The 22,433-nt window shown below is 40.8% G+C and overlaps 1 protein-coding gene and 2 long non-coding RNA genes across 4 annotated transcripts; 1 reads left to right on the top strand and 2 right to left on the bottom strand.

Moving 5' to 3' along the window:
- Positions 1 to 1,371, bottom strand: LOC115521527 (syncytin-1-like). The gene has a single exon (XM_032594101.1). The coding sequence runs from the start codon at positions 1,369 to 1,371 to the stop codon at positions 1 to 3; it is 1,371 nt and encodes a 456-aa protein (XP_032449992.1).
- A 20-nt stretch (positions 1,372 to 1,391) lies between these two features.
- On the top strand, positions 1,392 to 18,313 carry LOC115521529. Its single transcript, XR_003971091.1, has 3 exons — positions 1,392 to 1,474; positions 6,670 to 6,676; positions 18,304 to 18,313. It is a non-coding gene; the product is annotated as an uncharacterized LOC115521529 (long non-coding RNA).
- On the bottom strand, positions 2,306 to 14,145 carry LOC115521528. Of its 2 annotated transcripts, XR_004344009.1 has the most exons (3): positions 14,135 to 14,145; positions 4,474 to 4,750; positions 2,306 to 3,377 (listed from the first exon to the last, which is right to left on the bottom strand). It is a non-coding gene; the product is annotated as an uncharacterized LOC115521528 (long non-coding RNA). The 2 variants fall into 2 exon arrangements; XR_003971090.2 differs by lacking the exon at positions 14,135 to 14,145 and having other exon boundaries at positions 4,474 to 4,783.
- Positions 18,314 to 22,433: the final 4,120 nt, after the last annotated feature.

Below are 22,433 nucleotides of genomic sequence, written 5' to 3'. Positions count from 1 at the left end.
CTAATTAAGCTCGCTTTCCATGTCGAGGAGCTGATACTGTGGCCTAAGGACCATAACCTGAATGGTGTTTAATCTATCTCTGACAAAGTTCATTATTTTGTTGAATATAATAGGGCCGACGGTAAAAAGAAGGAGGAGGCTTAGTAGGGGGCCCAAAAGGGGGAGAAGGTAAGGGAGAAACCCATGGAGTGCTGACCACAGTGGGTTCTCGGCTAGTTCTTTTTGTCGGCGTGCGAGGTCCTCTTGGAGCTGTTTAATTTTGGTCCGAACTATTCCTGATTTATTGGCATAAAAGCAACATTTTTCTTGTAGGGCTAAGCAGATGCCGCCTTGTTCTGCGGTTAGCAGATTTAACCCTCTTCTATTTTGTAACACCACTTCTGCTAGGGAATCTAGCTGATCCTGCAGATCCTGGATTGTCCCTGACAAGGCTTCGACATCGTTAATTAGCTGCCGAGAAAGTCGAAGATAGGAGTGTATAGAGACTCCTAATCCTGCTGTCCCGGCAGCTAATGCGCCTGTAATTCCTAGGCCTGCCAGGAGGGGGATAACAGCCACAGCTCGTTTGGATCTGCCAGCTACAAAATCTAGACTAGGAATGGGCATGGGGGTTTTTCCTGTAACCAAGTCAATATCTGGCAGTAAGGTGGCCAGGATACATACTCCAGTCCAATTATGAGGTAGATAAGTGTAGGCTTGGTTATTTCCACAGACAAAAACAGTAGTGTTGGTACTGCATAATGAGGAGTTGATAATGATGTACTGGTGGCATTGGGCAAGGGATACGATTCCTACGTCTATGTTGTCATTCTGGGAGGTTAGGTTATTTTTAAAGCATGAGGCATTGAATGGGCTAATGAATTGAACGGGGAAGGGGTCAAGTAGGGAAGAAGGTAAGCAGTCATTGGTTATGCTGATATTAATTTCAGTGGGGATGGCGATGGGTCGGGGAGTCCGCCGGGGCAGGCAAAGCCAACAATCTTGGGCTAGACTCGGGTTAGAGATGTTTAAGAGTGAGAAAGTGGCTTCTAGGATAGACATTGTCTGAGGGTCTAACTCATAAGGGTCGTGCCTAGTGAGAATTAGGGGGTGGTAATTAAGCTGTGGATACATGTGTTTTGCAATTTCTTTAAGTTTCGCTTGCGTTTCTATCTGTCTGACAGTGTCTTGGGGTCCTCTGCCATCAGACACATGTATGGGGGCTTGAGGGTTCCAGCAGACTCCAAGTGAGCCACGGCAGCTGGCTTGAAGTTGCATATTATTATCACTAGCTTTTGCTGCCCTGTTACTCTGTAGGATAGCTGTAAAGTAGGTAGTGGAGTTGTCTGGCCCTATACATTGCTGATAGGAGTCATAACAAGAGCTATGCATCGACTCCTGGAAAGTAGAGCAAGGGCATTCTGCTGTGGGGGGCAGGGGCTTAGGTTTGTCAACACATAACCACTGCTGTTTTTGGGGTCCTGTGATGTCATAGGTCTGGGTTAAGTGAGCAATTGTGGTCCCACAGTCTTGGGTTTGAGTGTATCTTCACTGATAGTGACCACCCCTTCCTATAGAGCCAGCTATTAGTCTTTTACCATGTGGCAGGGTAAGGGTTCTAACTACGCCACCTGTGCAATCACAGGGCCTTCCATACAGAACTTCATACAATTTCTGTTTGTCAACGGGGGCATTTAGTCCTCCCTCCAGGAGGTTGAGGTTGAGGGCTAGTAGGACAAGGGTTACTATCCTGAACATGTCTAGGGGAGGCACGGCGCAAGGTTAGTTTGAGGGGGTTTTTCTTACTCCGGTCTACAGTCCAAGTAGTATTTTTATCGGTGTGTCCCATGAGGTCAGACAACGGGTCGACAGGCTTCACGTGAGTGTGGTGGATCCAGGTGGGGAGGTTATCTACCTTGATGGCGGTGGGAGTCGTCAGGATGATTTGGTGGGGTCCTTTTCACCTGGGTTCAAGGTTCTCCTGCCAGTGTCGCTTGACGAGGACCCAGTCTCCTGGATGATACTGATGAGGAGTGGGTGGGAGTTCTGCCTCATACAGTTCTTTTAGTTTAGGCCACACGGCCTCATGAACCCGCTATAGAGCCCTGAGAGAAGACAAGAGGCTGTTATCTTGGTCTAATTGAATGAGGTTTGACTTAAGATTAGGTGTGGGTCTGCCAAACATGATTTCATAGGGTGTAAGGCCCAACTTGTATGGGCAGTTGCGAACCCTGTACAGAGCGTAGGGGAGTAACTCTACCCAATTAGCGCCAGTCTCCATAGTCAATTTAATAAGGGTCTCTTTTAATGTTCTATTTATTCTTTCTACTTGTCCTGAGCTTTGGGGCCGGTAGGCACAATGTAATTTCTAATCTGCCCCAAGTACGGAAGCCAATCCCTGACTTACCTTAGAGACGAATGCAGGTCCATTATCTGACCCTATCATGACTGGAAAACCATACCTGGGCAGGATTTTTTCTAGGATCTTTTTGGCTACTATCTGCGCCGTTTCCTTCTTGGTTGGAAAGGCTTCAGTCCATCCTGAAAAAGTGTCTACGAACACTAGTAAGTATTTATAGCCGTATTTGTCGGGCTTTACCTCGGTGAAGTCCACTTCCCAGTGGGCTTCTGGTATGGTTCCTCTTTTTCGGTGGCCTTGGGCTGTGGCGTGTGGGTGCGCGTTCTGGAGTATTTTTGCCAGGATTGCGTGGCCCAATTTGTCGGGAAGGATAAGGCGGTCTCTGGAGTCCCTCCACCATCCATCTGTAACTTGGGTCATGGGGAGCTTGCGCATCCAGATAAGATCATCTTCTGAGTATTCAGGCTGTGGGGGTAAATCTCGGGGCCCTGGGTCTGGTAGCTGCGCAGGGAGTACTTGAATGGGGTTTTGTGCTACCTGGCGTGCAGTCTGGTCAGTGATTTTATTTCCTCGAGAGATTGGATCAGTTATTTTATTTTATTTTATTTTTTTTTTGGTGACCCGGGCAATGTACTATAGCCAGTTTTTTAGGGGCCCAAATAGCGGCCAATAGGGCCAGAATTTTATCTTTATTTTTGATGTCTTTGCCTTTAGCAGTGAGTAGTCCCCTCTCACGGTATATTGCCCCATGTATATGGGCCGTGGCAAAGGCATACCGGCTGTCTGTATATACAGTCACTTTGCGGTCCCGCCCCATTCTTAATGCTTGGGTCAATGCAATTAGTTCTGCCCTTTGGGAAGAAGTCCCTGTGGGCAGAGCCTCTGCCCATATCACTTCAGTCTCAGATGTCACTGCTGCCCCCGCATACCGCATACCTCTGTCCTTGATGGACGAAGCTGCTTCCGTCAGTAAACCAGGTGACCTCAGCATCAGGTAATGGCCGGTCCTGTAGGTCTTTCCTTGTTCCATGGATCTGCGCTAGGATGTCGGCACCGTCAGGGAGCGGGGAGTCCAGGTCAGGGTCGGGTAGCAGCGAGGCCGGGTTTAGAGTTCGGGGAGGGGTGTATGTGGTCCGCAAGGGATTTAACAGGAGTCCCTGATAGTGGACCATCCGACATTGCTCATCCACCTATTGGGGGGCTGCTTGAGTACTCCTTCGATGGCGTGGGGTGTGGTGACATGCAACTCTTGACCCAGGGACAGCTGATCGGCGTCTTTAACCATTAGGGCTGTAGCCGCTATTATCCGGAGACAAGGGGGCCATCCTGCGGCTACAGGGTCCAGTTTTTTTTTTCTTCGAGAGATAGGCCACTGGTCTGGGCCACGGACCTAGATGCTGGGTTAGCACTGTCTTGGCTATGCCTTTATGCTCATCCACATATAAGTGGAAGGGCTTAGAGATATCGGGCAGTCCTAGAGCTGGGGCCGATAGGAGAGCTCTCTTTATCTGTTGGAATGCCTGCTCAGCTTCTGCAGACCATTCAAATGATGGTTGGTTTTTAGAGACTGCGTAAAGGGGTTTGGCCATTTCAGCAAAACCTGGGATCCACAACCAGCAGAATCCCTCAGACCCCAGGAATTCCTGAGTTCTGGGTAAATAGGATGGGGGCCGCTTTGGTTTGCCATGGCTCTGACCCCGAGCGCAGTTGCTTCTTTTTGGGACAGTCACGAATCCAATGTCCTTTTTCTTTACAGTAGGAGCATTGGTCTTTGTCTAGGGGGTGCCTAGGGGGGCGAGTTTTCTGCTTATCCTCTGGAGCGTCCCGATTATTATATACCCGCTGAGCAATGTGGAGTAAATCCTGGATCTGTTTTCCTTCTAAATCCTCTAATTTTTGGAGTTTCTTTTTGATGTCAGGGGCAGCCTGGTTTACAAAAGACAGATTTTCAGGGGCCTCAGGGTCCATGGGAGTGTACTGCCTAAAGGCTTCCATTAATCTTTCTAAAAAGTTGGCAGGGCTCTCTGTCTTACCTTGTATTACCGAGTACACCTTGGCCAAATTGGTGGGCTTGCGTGCTGCAGCCCGGAGACCCGCCATTAGAGTCTGTCGATAAATGAGCAGTCGTCCCCTACCTTCTGCCGAGTTGTAGTCCCAATCAGGCCGAGTCAGGGGAAACGCTGCATTAATGAGGTTAGGGTTAACAGTGGGTCGACCATCTTCCTCGGGACCAGCTTCCGCGCTTCAAGTTGAATTCTCTCCCTTTCTTCCGTGGTGAACAGGATTCGCAAAAGCTGTTGGCAGTCATCCCAGGTAGGTTGGTGGGTGAACATTGTGCTCTCTAGGAGGGCTATAAGATCTCTAGGGTTATCAGAAAACCGAGCATTTTGGGTTTTTCAATTATATAGGTCACTGGTGGGGAAGGACCAATACTGGAGTCGGGGATGGCCCGTTTCATCGGGGGGTCCTATTTCCCGCAGGGGTAGGGCTACAGTGGAGTGGGGGAGGCGAAAACTTGGCTCACACTGGGTGCGCCCGCGAGTTTGGCCGGCTGGCCCTTCACAGTTGGTTTCATTTTTTAATAGGGCTAGGCACGGCTGCTGCCTGTAGCCTCCCTGCTGCCTGTAGCCTCCCTGGTTCTGGCACAGCTGCCGCTTCCCACCCCCCCCCCCCGCCCCCGGTTCCCCTTGAGGGGCAACCAGCGGGCAACAGGTGGGGCGGCCGCTTCGGGCAGGGCCTGGGGTGCAAGGGGAGGGGGAAGATAGGGTGGAGGGTTTTCAACAAGATCTTGCCAGATGGGGATGTAGGGAACCTGGTCTGGGTGGCCCTGACCTTGGCCGCTATAGGCAAACAAAAAGTGCCCTCAGTAGGCCAGCCCACCCCGAAAGTGGGCCACTCAGACTGGCAGAAAGTGATGAGTCTTGACCGGCGGATGTCCAGGCTTAGGTTATGGCCTCTCTCCCTTCTTCCAGCCTGGACATCCTTGAAATTAGCTAGAAGAAGGGAGAGAGGTGTACTCTGGTTCTGTCCCATAGCCTGTATAGGAGAAAATAAATGGGCCAAGTTAGTTTCTGTTCTGGAAGCGAGTTGGATATACCTGCAGGGGAGAAGAGATAAGTTAAATCGCAAGCGTGGCGGCAAACAGAAAGTGCCTTGGAGAAGAGACCAGATACAGAACGGGTGTCCATAACCCGAACAAAGAGTTCTGATGGGCCAGAATAGTGCCCCAGATGGGAGCCAGAGGACGTCTCCTACTGGTCCCGACTGACTTCCCTATAGCGTGTCCGCCAGGGCTAGGTCAGTCACTGATACAGATCCCGCGCGGGAGAGCCAGAAAGGGACAGACAACTGACACAGACACAGATACAGACACAGACACAGATACAGACACAGACACAGACAGAGCCGGCTCACTCACCGATCGGTCTCAGAAATGACCCGTTGACTTGGGGTCTGGTGGGTTTGGGGGGGGCCTTCCCGGCCAACGCACCAAATGAAATGCCCAGAGTCTAAGAGACCCCCAAAAACGAACCACCAGAATCCAGAGTCAAAGCTAAGCAGCAAGAGTCATTTATTGCAGGTTCGAACCTGGACCTCTGCACCCTCGTTCCCGGTGATGCCGAGAGGTCCTGAGAGAGGTTTTTACACCCCTTTTATAGACAGATACAAACAAGTCATGGGAAAATCAGGAATACACGGATGTGCCAAGCAATAATGATTGATCAGAAATACACAGATGTGTCAAGTAACAATGGTTGATCAAGAATATACGGTTGTGCCAGGCAACTATGATTGATCAGAAATACACGGATGTGCCAAGTAACAATGGTTGATCAAGAATATACGGTTGTGCCAGGCAACTATGATTGATCAGAAATACACGGATGTGCCAAGTAACAATGGTTGATCAAGAATATACGGTTGTGCCAGGCAACTATGATTGATCAGAAATACACGGGCTCGCCAAGCAATTGTACAGAAGCGGAACAAGCTGGTTAAGCTTGGTTAGGTTTCAGTTTCCCGTAACTTAAGCTTTTAAGTTTTAATTTTCTCAGGCCTTTCAAAAGTGACTGGTTAACATGAACTTGATGGTTAGTTCTGAAGTTAGTACACTCAGGAGTGATCCCAACATAACCAGTGAGTTAACTGGGGTTTGAATGGAAACAAAGTTTAAAACAAATTCAAATCAAACTAAATCAAAAACAATATTTGATATTTGTTGAAGGCTTAAAATGTCAAATATTGTGCTAAAACCTTTATGTTTATTGTCCCTTTGATCATCTGCTCTGTAGAATAGGCATTATTTTTTTCTTTCCTATTTTGTAGATAAGGAAGAGAGTCTTAAAGAATTTAAGAACCGAGGTCTTAGAGCAAGGACACCAGGACAGGTCTTGAATCCAAATCCCATGATTTCAACCACTGCATTTTATTCCATTCAACAACCAGGATGAAAATATATGCAAGGAGAAAGCCTGGGCTGAGCCTGGTAATATCAGGTTTAGCTCTTAATACTGAGTAAGCACACGCAGACTCAAATACCCTCAGTGTATGAGATGTGAGACTGGTAATTCATAAAGAGAGTAAACGCTTTGCTCTGGGTCAAGCATCCAGACAATATGCCCATCTCAGAATCCAGGTTAAAAACACTTGGACCTGTAAACTGGGCTGTTTTCCAAATGCAGAAGTCACTGACCTAGAAGCCAGGCAATAGCCACCTTCCAACAGTGATGGAGAAGACCTGTAGTCACAAGAGCAAACTAGCTGGTGCATTATTGAATTTTTGAACACTGGGGGCTTAACCACCACCCACTTTTCTTTTTCTTCCTTCCTTTTTTAAAAATATTTATTCATTTTTGAGAGAGAGAATGCAAGTGGGAAAGTGGGGGGGGGGACAGGCAGAGGATCCAAAGTGGGCTCCAGTGCTGACAGCAGAGAGCCTGATGCAGGACTTGAACCCAAGAACTGTGAGATTGTGACCCGAGCCAAAGTCGGGCACTCAACCGACTGAGCCACCCAGGTGCCCGCCCCCTCTTTTAAACATGGAGCAAAATGGTTACTATTACCCAAGTTGTAAAAATGAGACATAACTATGCTGGGTGCTTGCTGCTCTGCCTACCCCATCCCCAGTCAAGCTCCAAATAAAGTCACAATTCAGGTATCATAGGATCAAATAATCTTGGGGTTCATATAACCTAATATATGTATTTTCAAAGGAAAAAACAGAACTCTCATGCGACTTGCTCATTCATCCCAAAATTGTTATTTACAATTTATGTGGGTTTGAGGAAGACTACTCAATTTGTCTAGATCCTCAGGCATTTCATCTATAACAGAGGGATAATAATAATCAAGCCTACAGCATGGGGTTGAGTCAAGAATTAAATGAACAAGGGGCGACTGGGTGGCTCAGTTGGTTGAGCGTCTGACTTGGGCTCATGTCATGATCTCGTGGTCCGTCAGTTCGAGCCCTACATTGGGCTCTGTGCTGACAGCTCAGAGCCTGGAGCCTATTTCAGATTCTGTGTCTCCCCGCTTCTCTACCCTTTCCCTGATCATGCTCTGTGTCTCTCTGTCTCTCAATAATAAATAAACGTTAAAAAAATAATACAAAATGAATGAACGAATAGATATCATCAAGGATAGTACCTGGGACAGAGGTCAGTAAATGCTGGTAAATTTCAGTTCACATCAAATATCTCCTTCCAAAGTCTGTTGAAGTTGGCATCTCTTTGTGGAGCACCCATGACTAAAGTCCATATGGGATTGCCTTCTCTAGCTACATATCACTCCAGAAAACTTACCACTTAATTATAAATTAGTAAGTAGTGTATTTATATATGGGCCTTCGGCTCTTAATTCCCGAATCATTGAAGAATGTGTACTGAAATGCCTCTAGTAACCCCCATGTCCCCACAGGGCCAACTTCAATGTTTAGGTCCTAGTAAATACCCACAGCTAACTCTTAACTGAATAATTAACTTTTAAAATCAACTAATCAACTTAAAAGCCACAGCTATTTTTAGAAGTAAAGTTGTTTGATAAGTCTTATAATTAAAATAATCATTCTCTGCTCTACCCACCTCCTTACCTGATTTTAATACCCTCAAAGAGAAGACTTGAATCTATTTCAGTTATTTCTTCTGGTACCACACCCCATTTTTCTAAACCACATGCTTATGCTGCTAATTTTGACTCTTTAGTTTAAGATATCGCTGTGCTTTCCCTGCTACAGAAAAGAAGGATTTGGCTCTTCTTCATACACTCTCTACCATCCACCCAGAAAAATTAATGCACAATTGTTGGTTACATCAATATTCAGTGTTCGTATAGTTGTGACTACATAAATATTAGCCAGCCTAAGGCAATTACTGTGTAATAATTGCATTTATTCTCTTATAAATCTTTATTTCCTCATGTTTTCACTTGCTCGATTGGCTATATGCCTATCAAAAGTTTATCATTCAACTGCCTGGAGAGTGAATTTCCTTTCAATATGCTAAAGCCCATCAGGTATGCAGTTTCATTTCATCCTTCCCTTCTGAAGCCTTTGATCTGCCTGCTCTAGTCAAGACTTTTGCTCTCAGGCCTGTTGCTGAGCTATTCTCTTGGGGTTTCCCTTCACCCTCCTGTAGGAAATACAATGTACTGCACTTTATTTTGCATTATATTCCCTTTGCCTGAATACCATGACCTCCCTGCTTTTTTGGTTCTCTCTCTCAATTGGGGAAAGTGGATACTGAGAAAAAAAAAATGTGACAAAGATGAAAACAAATTACTCCTTGCTTATATATAAAGTCTTAACTTCATGCTTGATAACTAGCTAGGTGAGAGACAGGTTTTTTAGCTTGAGAATATTTTCCCTGAAAAATTTGAAGATGTTACTCCAAGGCAATTTTAGCTTTGATGTAGGGACTCAAGCCTTATACCATATAAATTCCTCATTCATTATAGGATGACTGCTTATTTACACTTTCTAAAACCTTTCAAGATTTTCCCTTTGTTGCTGTTCTGAAATCCATCCATGATATTTCTGGGTGTGAGTGCTTTTCCATTCATTGTGCTTTGCCCACAGCAAGTCCCTCTAGGCTGAAGCTTGAAAAGCTCAAGTATTCTTTGATAAATTCCTCCTTTCTGACTTCTCTGTCTTTGTGAAACAAAATGATTTGGGGCATCTGGGTCTGATTCTCAATTTTTCCATCATCTCACTCTTCTTTCTGAGTTATTTTCCTCAGTTATCAGCCCTGTTTTTTGAGCTTTGAATTTCTACCATCATAACTTTGCTTTCCAAGAGTCCTCTTATATTATCTTAATGTTTCCTAATATTATAGCATCCTGTTCCTTTATTTCTTCATTTTCTATCTCCATTCATCAAAACAACTACATTACAGATATGAGTTTGAGTAAGTCTACATTGAAAGTTTGAATGAATGCAACAGTTTTGTTCAGTTTGATGTTGTAATGTTTTGAGAAAGACTCATGAGTGGAACTTGCTTTCAGATAGACTGCTCTGTTTACACTAGATTTGCTGAAACATAGATGTGTGAGGAAATGTTCTTCTCCAAAGGTATTAGTGAGAAAATGGTAGGACCGTGGGGAGAGTGGGCTAACCAGACCCTGCTGTCCCTGGGCCTGTCTCACTGCCCTATCCTCCCCGAGAGCTGTTAACCAACCACAATTCACCGGATCTCATTAGCTGACACGTTGCTGTCACATACTCTTGAAATAAATGCGGTTCTCAAGAGTACTTACCAGTTGTCTTTACCAGAATTATTTTCTGGACTGAATTTTGTCACCACTTCCACAAATTCATATGTTAAAGCACTATCCTTCAGCGTGACTGTTTCTGGAGTTAGTACCTTCAAAGAGATAATTAAGGTTTAAATGAGGTCATAAGGGTAGGTCCCTAATCCAATAGGACTGTGGTCCTTATTAGAAAATGAAGAGACACCAGAGAGCTCTCTCACTCTTCCTGTGAGCACTCAGGAGAGGTGATGTGCCCCTGCCATCTGCAAACCAGGAAGAGAGCACTCACCAGACACCAGCCCTGACTTCACCTCCATCTTGGATTTCTAGCCTCTAGAACAATAAGAAAATAAATGTCTGTCATTTAAGCTACCCAGTCCATGGTATTTTTTCGGCAACCCTAACACACTAACAAAGTCATTTGGTAATCAAATCAAACTTTCACAAACTACTTTATGACTGTTCTATACTGGGTCTGTGGAATGGGGGTGAATCCAACCACTAATTTCTAGGAATTATCAGCTTGGAACGAAAGTGAGAACACCCATTCTCTATTCCTGGTGCAAAAACTTGTCTCTCTGACTTTCTCATGGTCTTAACTGAAATTCTAGAGTTACTTTAGATCCCAAATCATCTCCTTTCAGTAATTTAAAATGTTCAGAATCCGTTATTAATCAAAACTTTACTAAATTTACCTTAAAATTCCTCTCCTTTACAAGCTGCTTAATTTGAGGGGATGATGGTGATTTTTTGTTTGTTTGTTTGTTTGTTTCCAAATATCCCAGCATTTAAAGATCCACAAGCTGGAGTTTCCCACTCCACTAGGGGAAGACAGAAGAGGTAAGCAGCCAAAATCAATCCTAAATGGACTCACTACACACATTCACTTGAACAGAATAAGTTTGGAATGGGTTAGAATTGTTCATGCTTCCTCCTGGTGTTGTGTCTCCAATGCTTGAGGTACCACACAGATTCCTATAGAAAATAAACAATGATCACATAGTGATAAAAACATGAAGATATAGAACTTCAGCTATTTCAATGTGACCAACTGGAATCCTTTTTGGATTAAACTTTTCTTCAACTTTATTGAGATAAAATCGACAAATAAAACTTATATACATATTTAAGGTGCACAGCATGATAATTTAATATACATAAATTATGAAATGATTACCACAATCAAACTAATTAACATATCCATCAAAAAGTGGGAACTGTGTTTCCTAAGAATACAATTTAATTCATCCATGAAATGTTATACCTATACAAACATTAGCTTTAAAATAAAAATTCATCCCTGTAATTGATCTGCCTTTTTTTTTTTTGGTACTGCAATATTCACTTTATTTTATCTTTTTTTTTGGTTTTTATTGATATGATTACACAAAGTTTATTGAAAAGACATTTTTGTTGTCCATATTTCCATTTTGTCTTGATATTATTAACTTTAGTGAAATATTAATACTGAAAATAATTGTGCCTAATAAAGGACGGGATTAATTTAAAAAAAAAAAAAAAGGACTTGTCATGGTTATAAACTAAGCTGGTTATGCCACTGGGGGTAAATATAGAATTGTCCCTGACCTAGCAGGGGACCCAGAGATGTCTATGCTAGAGGAGCTCATGAAGGCATTCTGTCCTCTGCTTCAAGCACCAGCCTTGCCCTCCTCTAGCCATGACATTTCCACAGCAGCGAATCTACACAGACATACCATTGCTCATGCAATTTCTTCTAACTAGAGTTTCTGTTCCCAATGTGCATCCCTCATGAATCCTTACAAGGCATTAAAGATTAGAGGTAGTTCTATCTTCTTCATGAAATCATTTTTTGTTATTACTCTAAGAGTACTGTTCAGTCCCTTACCTGAGCCCCACTGCATAACAAATAATTCTCTACTGACTCCTATATAATTTGCACATTTTTTGGTGAAATACTTCAAATATATCCTGAGATCACATTCATGATATTCTTTTTGTGAAATATTTCAATATAGATAAAAGTACAGAAAAGTATCAAATTCTTAAGTGCCAACCAACCAGATTTAATAAATGGTAACACTTTGTCATTTGGGCTAGATCTTTTAGTTATTATCATTTAATAATAATATTATTATTAAATACATAACATATAAATCATTGAAGGACATTTTTCTTCTAATGCCCATTTCCATCCATTCATTAATTAAGGTAAATAATATTCTAAAGTTGATGTATACTTTTCTGGATGATCTTCTATACACTTGCTATACATGTGTGTGACCATAACATACATTATTTATATTGGTAATTTATTTTTTATTTTGAATTTTTTAATTAAAATAAATGGTATCATAGTGCTGATATCTTTCTACTACTTCTTTATTTCCACTCACCATTAAGCCTTTAAGCTTCATCCATTTGGATCAGATTTATTACTGAAAGCTGTTGTGTAAAATATTGTTATATATGCCACAACTTACCTATTTGTGTAGTGATGGAAATCTCTAAAACCAATCTCTTCTCACATCTTCAAAGCATGAGAGTGCCTGCTTCTCTACATTTGTGCCAACTTTAAGAAACTGTGTTTTTGTAAACACCTGTGACTTGATGAGTGTGAAATGAAATCTTGGTATCTTAATTTGATTTGACTCTCTAATTCTTGGTAAAGTCAATTTATTGCATTGAACATCTGCTATGTGTCTATCACTGTTCTTACCTCCTGGGATGCCTCAGTGAACAAATTAAAGAAGGATCTTGCCCGGTGAAGCTGATATCTGGTGGGGGAAGGGGAGACAAAAGATAAGCAATATCAACAATACATAAGTAAATTAGTAAGCACACAAGACCTCAGAAGTACATTGTGCCACTTTTACAGTCACAAAATGTGAAATATACTAATCAAAACTTAGGGAAAGAAAGACTTAATCAGATACACCACTTGTTATCATCCACCTGGAATGATTGAGAGAGGTTTCTCTGCCTAGTCAATTGCTTCCACACCACGTGAAACCACCTACTTATATGTGAAAAATATTGTCTCATGACTTCAGTTGGTCTTGATACTTTGGGATTCTAGTCTTAGGTTACCTGTGAAGAATATTGTTTTTATTTGTGGATGCACAATTGTTCCAGCTACCTATTGCTACGTATCAAACCACTCCAAAAGAGTAGCTTAAACATTAGCAGCAATCTCTTTGGCTCACTTATTTGGGAGCTGACTGGACTCAGCTAAGCAACTCTGACTTGAGGTTTCCCCATTCCATTGCAGCCACATGGTGGCTGAGGCTGGAGCCATCTTGGAGGCTCCTTCTCTTGCATGCCTGGCTCCCGGGCTGGAGACTCAATCATCTGGAGGTTGGAAGAGCTGGGGCTCCCTGGGCTTCTCCATTTCTAGGAGCGCTCTCCACTTTGTTTTTCCAGATGTCTGTCTTAAAGTAGCAGTACATCTTACATGTTGGCTCAGGGCTTCTGAAGAGACTGTCCCAAGAGAAACTAGAATAAGCTGTGTATCCCTTTTTAAACTAGCTATGGAAGTCACTCCGTGCCATTTTTTTGCCATTTGCTATTCACTGAGACAGTCTCACAGATCCACCCAGGCTCAAGGAGACAAAATGTAGACTCTGTTGATAGAAAGAGCATCAAATAATTTGCATTTTTTTTAAACCATTGCAGTACAAAATCATGATCACCTATCAAAACAAACATATTTTTACTTAAGCTACTCATTTTACAAAATACCTAAAAAAAAAAAAAAAAGCTTAGAACTATCAACTACATGCACAATGAAGGCAAATAATTTAGCTGAAATTCTGTTTCTAAGAATGTTCTTAGCAAAGAGAATGTGTCCACCCTAAAATAATCACTATGAAGAGCAATATGGTGAATCATTTTACTGTCAGAGTTTTATCTCAACAGGATAAAAAAGGGAAAGAAATAGCCCAGTAAGCTACAGACTGCCTGGATAGACTTCTATGAACAAGGGCTCTTGAAAAATATACTGGGGACAAAACAACTTCAGAAAAGATGAGATCTATCAGAAAAAAAGGGACAAATATTTTACTAAAAAGATACTTCTCTACCAGAATATAGTATCGCATGCTTGAAAATTTCCACTGCACAAATCTCCCAAAGCAAATGATAGCAACTGGGGATATTAGCTCAAAATTTATTGAATGTCTTTGTGTAGCCTCTAGCTGAAATATAGAGATTAAAATGTTATCAGTTTTGCCTCAAAGGATTCATAGTCTAGTAGGAAGTTCTTTATGCAAATGGTTACAATACAGTGTGATCAATGTTATAATGAACAAAAGTGTTAAGACAAATGTTACTTAGACTTGTATCATCTAGATCTGATTTGCAAAAGGAGGAAAACTTTCGATGGGAAAAGTTGCTTAAAATGCTTGTCCATTATGTAATCCTTACTCCCTACTCTGCAATATTTGCATCATGGAGAATTACTTTTTGACACATATAGTTGTATTTTTCTTCCCAAGCCCTCTTCAGAACAATAGTGTTTGAACTAACTTCAGTGAAACAGCATGCTTGGAAACCCTTGGTAGTAATAAAACACCAAAACTCCAGGTATCAAGTTCAAGGTATTGATTTAACCACAGGGAGTGTGATTGTTGCTGAACAATTTCACAAGCCCAGAATTGGGCCAGCTTCACTGGAGGTCACCAGCAGGTGCTCTGCAGTCTCCAAAAGAGGCTCACATCGTTGACATTTAAATGGAATTTTCTTGGAAAACGTATTTCTGTCTCTCAAAGACAAGGGAAAGAGTAATGTGCCTGTTTTTGGTGAGATTATCTCTGAGTTGAAGTGATATTTTCAAAGCAAGGTCAGTCTAAGGAAATTCATACTCGACTGTGGCATGACCAGGAGCCATTTAAATCTAAGCAATGAGGACTCTATAGCCCCCACACCTGCCCTTTTGTGTTGGCTTCTTAAGGACTCAAAGTTTGGAAGTTCAACTAGAACAACAATCACACCTTAGGTGCCTGAAGATGTACACTCTTTGAATCTTTTATTTCTTTCTTATTCTCATTTTATTTGTTACAACATGTTGTTACAAGAAGTTCCAAACATGCAGAAAAATGGAGGGAATTTAACAGTGAACGCCCTCTACGTTCTGCCATTCTCATTTTACTGTGCTCACTTTATCACATTGTTCTATCCACCTCTTTCTCCATCTATTAATTCATCCTTTTCGATATGTTTCAAAGTAAATAAATTTGCATGCCAAATCCCAACCCATGTACATCCTCGGTTAGAGGACAGTTTTGCTCACGGTGATCTCCCCTTGGAGGCAACAGTAACAATGATCAACTGCAGATATTTTATTTCATTTCTCTAGGGTTTGGCAAATGCGTACACTTGAGTAATCAAACCTCTACCAATACACTAAACTTACCACCGAACATTCCCTCATGATCCCTCCAGTCATTCGTTACCACCACCACTTCAGGCAATCACAATCATGATTTTTTTTTTTAACCATAGATAGATTTGTGTATTTTAGGAATTCATATAAATGGAATCCTACAGTGTGGCGTCTTGTGTGTAGAGTTTCCTTTACTTGGCAAAATATTTTTGAGATTCATTCATGCTGTACAGAGTTCTTTTCTTTTTATTGCATTATATATGTGTATATATATATATATATATATATTTTTTTTTGTCTAAATATACCACCACTTATCTATTCCTGACACAGGCTGTTTCCATATTTTGCCTCCTCAGCCATACAGTTTTATGAATGTATTATTTAAGCACTTTTGTGCATATGTATTTTCATTTCTCTTGGATAAATACATGGTGTTAGAATTGCTTGGAAGGTATATTGTTAGTGCCATTTTTTATTCATATCAACACTGTAATAGAATTACTATTCCATATACCTGTTAACCTTTGTTTTTATTCATCATTAATTTTGCTGTCCTAGTGGCAGATAGTTGTATCTTGCCATAATTTCATAGTTTTATATCTGTGGTATAATAATTTTGAACAGTTTTCCCATGCTTATTGGCTTTTTTATACTTTTTTTATGAGATGCCTGTTAAAATGTTTTGCTCATTTTTTATAGGATTGGTTGTCTTTTTATTATTGAAATGTAATATAGGCTTTTAAAAAATATATATTTTCACTGTGTTTTATCCATTTATTTTCTTAGTGAAAGTCTCTAGTTTGACAAAAGTCTAACTTTTTTCATGATTCTGCTTTTTTTTATTAATAGTTGCTTACATTGTGGTTAGCTTTGAAACTGCCTTAATCCCTTTGAAGCATAGCCAAACGTAAGATAAACTGGTGGAAGTAGATATCTGCTATGAGAGCGATAAGTCACTTATTCACTTTTTTTTTTCAAAAGTGAAATGCAGATACCAGTTACTTTGCAGGGTTACAGTGATAAACAAAACAAGATGTCTGCCCTCATCGAGTACTGGGATGGGGCAAGTATAGAGAGGAAGGCAGTTAGTGAGTGATGAGGGAAGCTATTTTAGATAAAAATGGTTAGGAAATACTTCTCTGATGAATTAATAAAGACTATCATAATAACCAAAGTGCTAGAGCACATTGTGGTGTCTTTTCTATGAGCCAGACAGGCAGTCTGGCTTCAGACGCTTTACTGTATCATTCTTTACACTACTCTACAGAACACTCATCAACTCACCATCCTTAGAAGTGAGCAATGCTGTTATCCTCTTTATTAAAAGAAAATGAAGAAAGAAGAAGAAGAAGAAGTAGAAGAAGGAGGAGGAGGAGGAAGAGGAGGAGGGGAAGGGAGCATGAAGTTTAAATCAACTGTATCTTAGTCTACCTGAGTCTAAGGTCCTATATATATATATATATACACACACAAATCTACACACACACATATATGTATATATATACATATAATTAGAAATTACTTTCTTCTAATAATTAGAAATTATTAGAAATGCATATATATATATACATCGACATATTCTATACATGCACATATTACGTCTGTGTGTCCTGGTTAATTTTATGGGTCAGTTTGGCTGGGTCTCAATGCTCAAATATTTATTTGGTCGAACCAAATTTTCTCTTTCTGTGGATCTGGGGATGTCCCTGTGAAGGTGGTTTTTAAATGAGAGTAACATTTAAAATTGGTAGACTTTGAGTAAAGCAGACTATCTTCTGTAATGTGGATATGCCTGATCCAATTATTTGAAGGCTTTGATAGAACAAAAACTGACCTCCCTGAGCAACAAAGAATTCTGCCAGCAGGCAGCCTTCGGACTTGAATTGTAACATTGGCTTTTCCTTGGGTCTCTAGCCTGCAGGCCTACCCTGCAGATTTTGGACTTGCCGTGTTCCCTAATTACATGAACCAATTCCGTAAAATAAATCCTTTTCTCTCTCTCTACAGATGCACACGTAGATATAAATGAAGACATACACACACATATGGACTCTGACTAGCCATGATTAACACAATATGTATATGTACGTGTCTTTGTGTGCTGAGCTCTCTCTGTATGTGAGAAAACCCGATCATTGGCATATACATGTGCATGTCTGAAAATGGACAGATAGAATTTGCTTAAGTGACCTGTTGCTCAAGGTTATTAACTATGACTTAAACTAAGCAGCATTTGAAATAAACACTCAACCAAAAACTATTCTGTGGTTTTTGGATAAATGTAGCTGATTGTCCACACCACGTCTAACACATCCCTCCCTAAGACTCATTAAACAGTAATACAAGACTTTTTGTTGCTGATGTTAATAAACCTACAAAGAGGATGAGAATGGTAGATAAATACAGTGATGGTAGGTATTTTGAGGCCTTGGAAAGTGCTAGCCCCAACGGGCTATTCACTGAGTCCTGAGAAAGCTGAGATGTGAGTTCCGTGGGTGGATGGGTTTGTGGGTGGATGTGAGGAATGTGGACAGAAAAGCAGTATGATTTATACGGCAGTATCTCCAATAGGCTGGTATCCCTTGAAATTGAGGTAACGGGTGAGAGGGTGAGTAAAATGAAAGATGACTGGTCAGAAATAGTTGGGAATTAGATCCCCAGATCTGATCTCTCACATTGTTTCCCTGGACTGGTGTCCTCTTCTCCCCCAACCCCAATTGCAGGAGAACATTCAAACTTTTTCCTTGAGGAAGGTAAAATAAAATATCTCTATACAAGAGGAAGCTAAGATATTTGAGGGCAGGGGCGCTACTTTGGAACCACAGCCATTAAAGAAATGCACACCTATTGTATGAAGACAGTCTGAATTTCAAGTGCACTCTGCTTCCAGAATGCTGGCAGACAAGCCTTTATCCCCTTGACTGGAGAATGCAAGTGATTTCTTGAGGACTCTGAGCGGCCCAACTGAATGGATCAGTCCAATTCCCATCAGGGAAGTCCATAGCACCTATACTCTGTGTTTACAAAAAAAGTCTTACTCCTCTGCACTTCATATAAATAGGCAGTCTGAGATCATTAGGCATCTGAAGAAAGCCTCCAGCATGAAAGAGAGAGATAAGATACAAAAAAAGCAAATTTTGAACAACCTTTTCAAGAAGAGCAAGGCTTCAAATAAGTATCAATAAATGTCCTTAGAGAAATAAGGAAAGTCTTTGCAACTATGAAGCAAGAAAAGGAAATTAGGAGGAAAAGGAATATTCATGGGACAAAAGAACACTTAGAAATTATTCATGAAAAAACTCGATGCAAGTTTGAAACATATAATTGGATGCCTAGTGGATACAGACATCTTTCCGAAGGTAAGGCAGAATAAAAATGAAATGCGTTACAGAAAATAAAGACCAAAAATAACAGAGAAAACATCCAAGAGTTATAATATGTGCCTAAGATGTATTTCGCAATAGTTGAGAAAAGAATCATCAACAAAATTATTGAAATCTTTGAATATGCAGGACACGAGTGTCCAGAATAAAAGAGCTCAATAAAGAGTGTTATTAGCTCAATAGATGAAAATAGATCCATGACAAGGTATATCATTAGAAAACATCTGAGCATTGAGAACAAAGAACAAAGAGAAAAAAAATCCCCAGAGATCTTTTTTTTTTTTTTTTTTTTTTTTTTTTTTAATCAAGAGTCAGTCAGAACGGCTTGAGACTTCTCTACACCAAAAACAGGGAACAACAAGACTTTCCATTCTTAAGGAAAAAATTATTTGTGATTTACAATTCTCTTCTAAGCTAAATTACTAACCAAATGACAACATATAATACTTTTTATTAATAAGATACGATATCTCCACAAGAGCATAATAATTATTCCTTCCAAAACGAGTTGTGGTGGAAACTAATAGAAATCAGTTTACTATGTGGCTGTGAATAGCACTTGAATTGTAAAAACGATGTAGGGGTGCCTGGGTGGCTCAGTCGGTTAAGCGACTGACTTCGGCTCAGGTCACGATCTCACAGCTCCTGGGCTCGAGCCCCATGTTGGGCTGTGTGCTGACAGCTCAGAGCCTGGAGCCTGCTTCAGGCTCTGTGTCTCCCTCACTCTCTCTGCCTCTCCCCGGCTCCTGCTCTGTCTCTTTCTCTCTCAAAATTAAATAAACATTAAAAAAAAAAAAAAACAATGTAGATACCAAGTACTCAATTGACCCCAATTACAATACTGTTTTGTTGGCGAGGTGACAGGAAAGAAGAGATGTGAAGGGAAGAGGTGTTGTGGGATGGAGGAGAAGAAGGCGAGTCAACAACAGATTGCTGTGGAAAATCAATAGGTAATACTTAAAAGTGAAAACTAAAGTAAAAATAATAGCATGTTGTTTGGAGATATTGAGGCAAATAGGAGAAGAGTCTGACAAAGAAGTTGAGTGAGTTGGCATAGGAGGGAGGAGGAGACAAAAGGAGAGTATAATGCCATTTTTTTGGCAACAAATTATAAAGAACACCTTGAGTCTTTACTGCATTAAAATATTGAGTAAACATTTAAAATAAATAAACAAAAATGAACCTGGTGCCAGTCTGCTTTCCCAAGCAATCTCTCAAAATTTTTAACTCTTTATTCTACAAATAGTCTCAAGAGTTCAGTGGCTATAGTGTCAAGGTTTTCTGATAGTTGTTTATTATATATCTGCCAGAGGCACACTCGGATTTTAACACTTTGGTTATTTTTTTTTCTAAGTTTACTGATTTCTATATTTGTAGTCATCTCTGCAGTCAACATGAGGCTTGAACTCACGACCCCATGATCAAGAGTCACATGTTCCTCCAACTGATTCGACCAGGCTCTGCCACTTGGGTTATTATTGATCTTCCTTACATATGAACTTCTTCCTGCAATTGCTTTTTTCCCCTCCATCTGTTTCCTTTTTACGTGGGGGATCTCATAAAAACACCACTTATTGTACAGATGGGCATTACCATTCCTTTTCCCATTTGGCAGCTATAGCCTTTGTGACGGGTCTTCAGAAGACAGGGATTGCTACTGAATGCTGGACATGAGCAGAAATGTAAATGATCAACCTCCAAGAAATTCCATACAAGAACCTGGCAAAACACCCACTTTACTTCAGTCCATTTGAAAACATTCGGGCACCGTTTAATGATCTCACCTGAGGTACTGAAGGATAGATTTGACCTCAACACCTTGTTCCCAGAATGGGGTGCATTATAACCCTTTTTGGAAGGCCCTCTTTTACCTTCCAGTTACATTTGGTATCTTCTCCTGGTCCTGTGGGGAAGCACAACAGCATCCATATATTGATTAGAACACAGTAATAATCTCCCAAACAGTTTCTCGTGTTCCCCACTTTTTCCAATATTAAATCCAGCTTCCACATTGCCATCAGAAAGACTTCTGAAACACTAATATGATGATGTTCCTCCCTAGTGTTTAAATTCCTCCTTCAGTGTCTACCCGTTGTACTCAGAGCAAACTCCAACGTCTTTTAACAAGTATATCCTGATTTCTGATTTATTTGTATATCTCAGCCTCACATCGTCTACCCCTCCCACACTTTCTCTCCTCTAACCACGCTGAATCCCTTGCTATTATTATCCAGGCCTACTGAGTTTCTCATTCCTTTGTGTCATTGTATACAGTGTATACCTGTCAGAATTCCAATGTATCTATGGCCAAATGTTAACAGAGTGTTTTTTCATGCACATCAAACAGGAAATATTATGGGCAGGAATTACATTTTATAATGCAAACATATATTAAGAGACAAAAGCATGGGTTTAGGGGTTTGGAAACATGTCTTATCTGGGATATGGCTTTTATTAGATGCCCAGGTTAATTTGTCCCATTCTTCTTTTCAGGCCACATGGTCCTTTGGGGTCCTGGAATACTAATAAGGCAAAAATCAAGATAACTTCAAAGAAGGAACCTGGCTGAAGGAAATGATTTCTTCCTAACCCCGGGGAAAGATATTGGAGATTCCAAAAGTCCCCATTATTCTAATGAAGAGTCCTAATTTTGCGGAAAAGTAAAGGAAGGGATACCTTCCCTCTTTTGACTGCAATGAGAATGAGACCAGCAGAAAGAATAGAAAGAAAAGCTAGATTAGCAAGCAGCACTGGAGGAAGTGAACATGACTTTCTCACTTAGGGGCACTGACTCCAAATGGACCAGAGAACAAGAAAACCACATGAGTATCTCCCCAAGGAAATAAATACCCTCCTTACCAATAGAGTAAATGTAGGGCAGAGTATGATTGTTTCACAAAGTTCTAAACACAGCTACAGCTGAATTTTTGACTTCTCTTTCTTCCATTACAGCACAGTTTATCAAACACAATGTGTCCTCAACCATTTTTGAGAGGGGGATGCAGACACGTGCAAGAAAAATAAAAAAGGAATTTAGAAGAAAATGCCTAGAATCTCTCAAAGTAAATAGTGTCAGAACAAAGTTTCTCATAGTAAATTTGACTAAGAAGAGAGGAAGTGAATCACAGCACATGTTGAATAGACAAATGCAGAAGACATTATAATAAAAAAAGAAAGAGGGAAATTATAGCATGCAAAAGCCAAAAGACTCCATTATTACAAAAACAAAATCCAAGAGATAGAATAAGATATTCGTTTGTGTTTCATACCCCAAATAATTTATTACTATTACATTCACAACACTTAGAAGATCAATAAAGAAGTTGAGGACTTCAACAACACTATTAAGAAAAAAAACAAGGTGCACCAGGATGGCTCAGTCGGTTAAGCACCCAACTTTGGCTCAGGTCATGATCTCGCAGTTTGTGAATTTGAGCCCAGTGTTGGGTTCTGTGCTGACAGCTCAGAGCCTGGAACCTGATCAGATCTTGTGTCTCCCTCTCTCTCCACCCCTCCCCCACTTACAATCTGTCTCTCTCTCTCAAAATAAACACTAGAAAAATTTAAATAATATAAAAAAGAAACAAAACAAAACTAGATCTAA

This window comes from Lynx canadensis, chromosome C1, assembly GCF_007474595.2.
Source record: "Lynx canadensis isolate LIC74 chromosome C1, mLynCan4.pri.v2, whole genome shotgun sequence".
NCBI classification, from domain to species: domain Eukaryota; kingdom Metazoa; phylum Chordata; class Mammalia; order Carnivora; family Felidae; genus Lynx; species Lynx canadensis.
This window is presented reverse-complemented; position numbering and strand designations above follow the sequence as displayed.

Bases quoted from the DNA above. Each gene is read 5' to 3' on its own strand.
- LOC115521527 (XM_032594101.1), bottom strand. From the start codon at position 1,371: ATGCATAGCTCTTGTTATGACTCCTATCAGCAATGTATAGGGCCAGAC.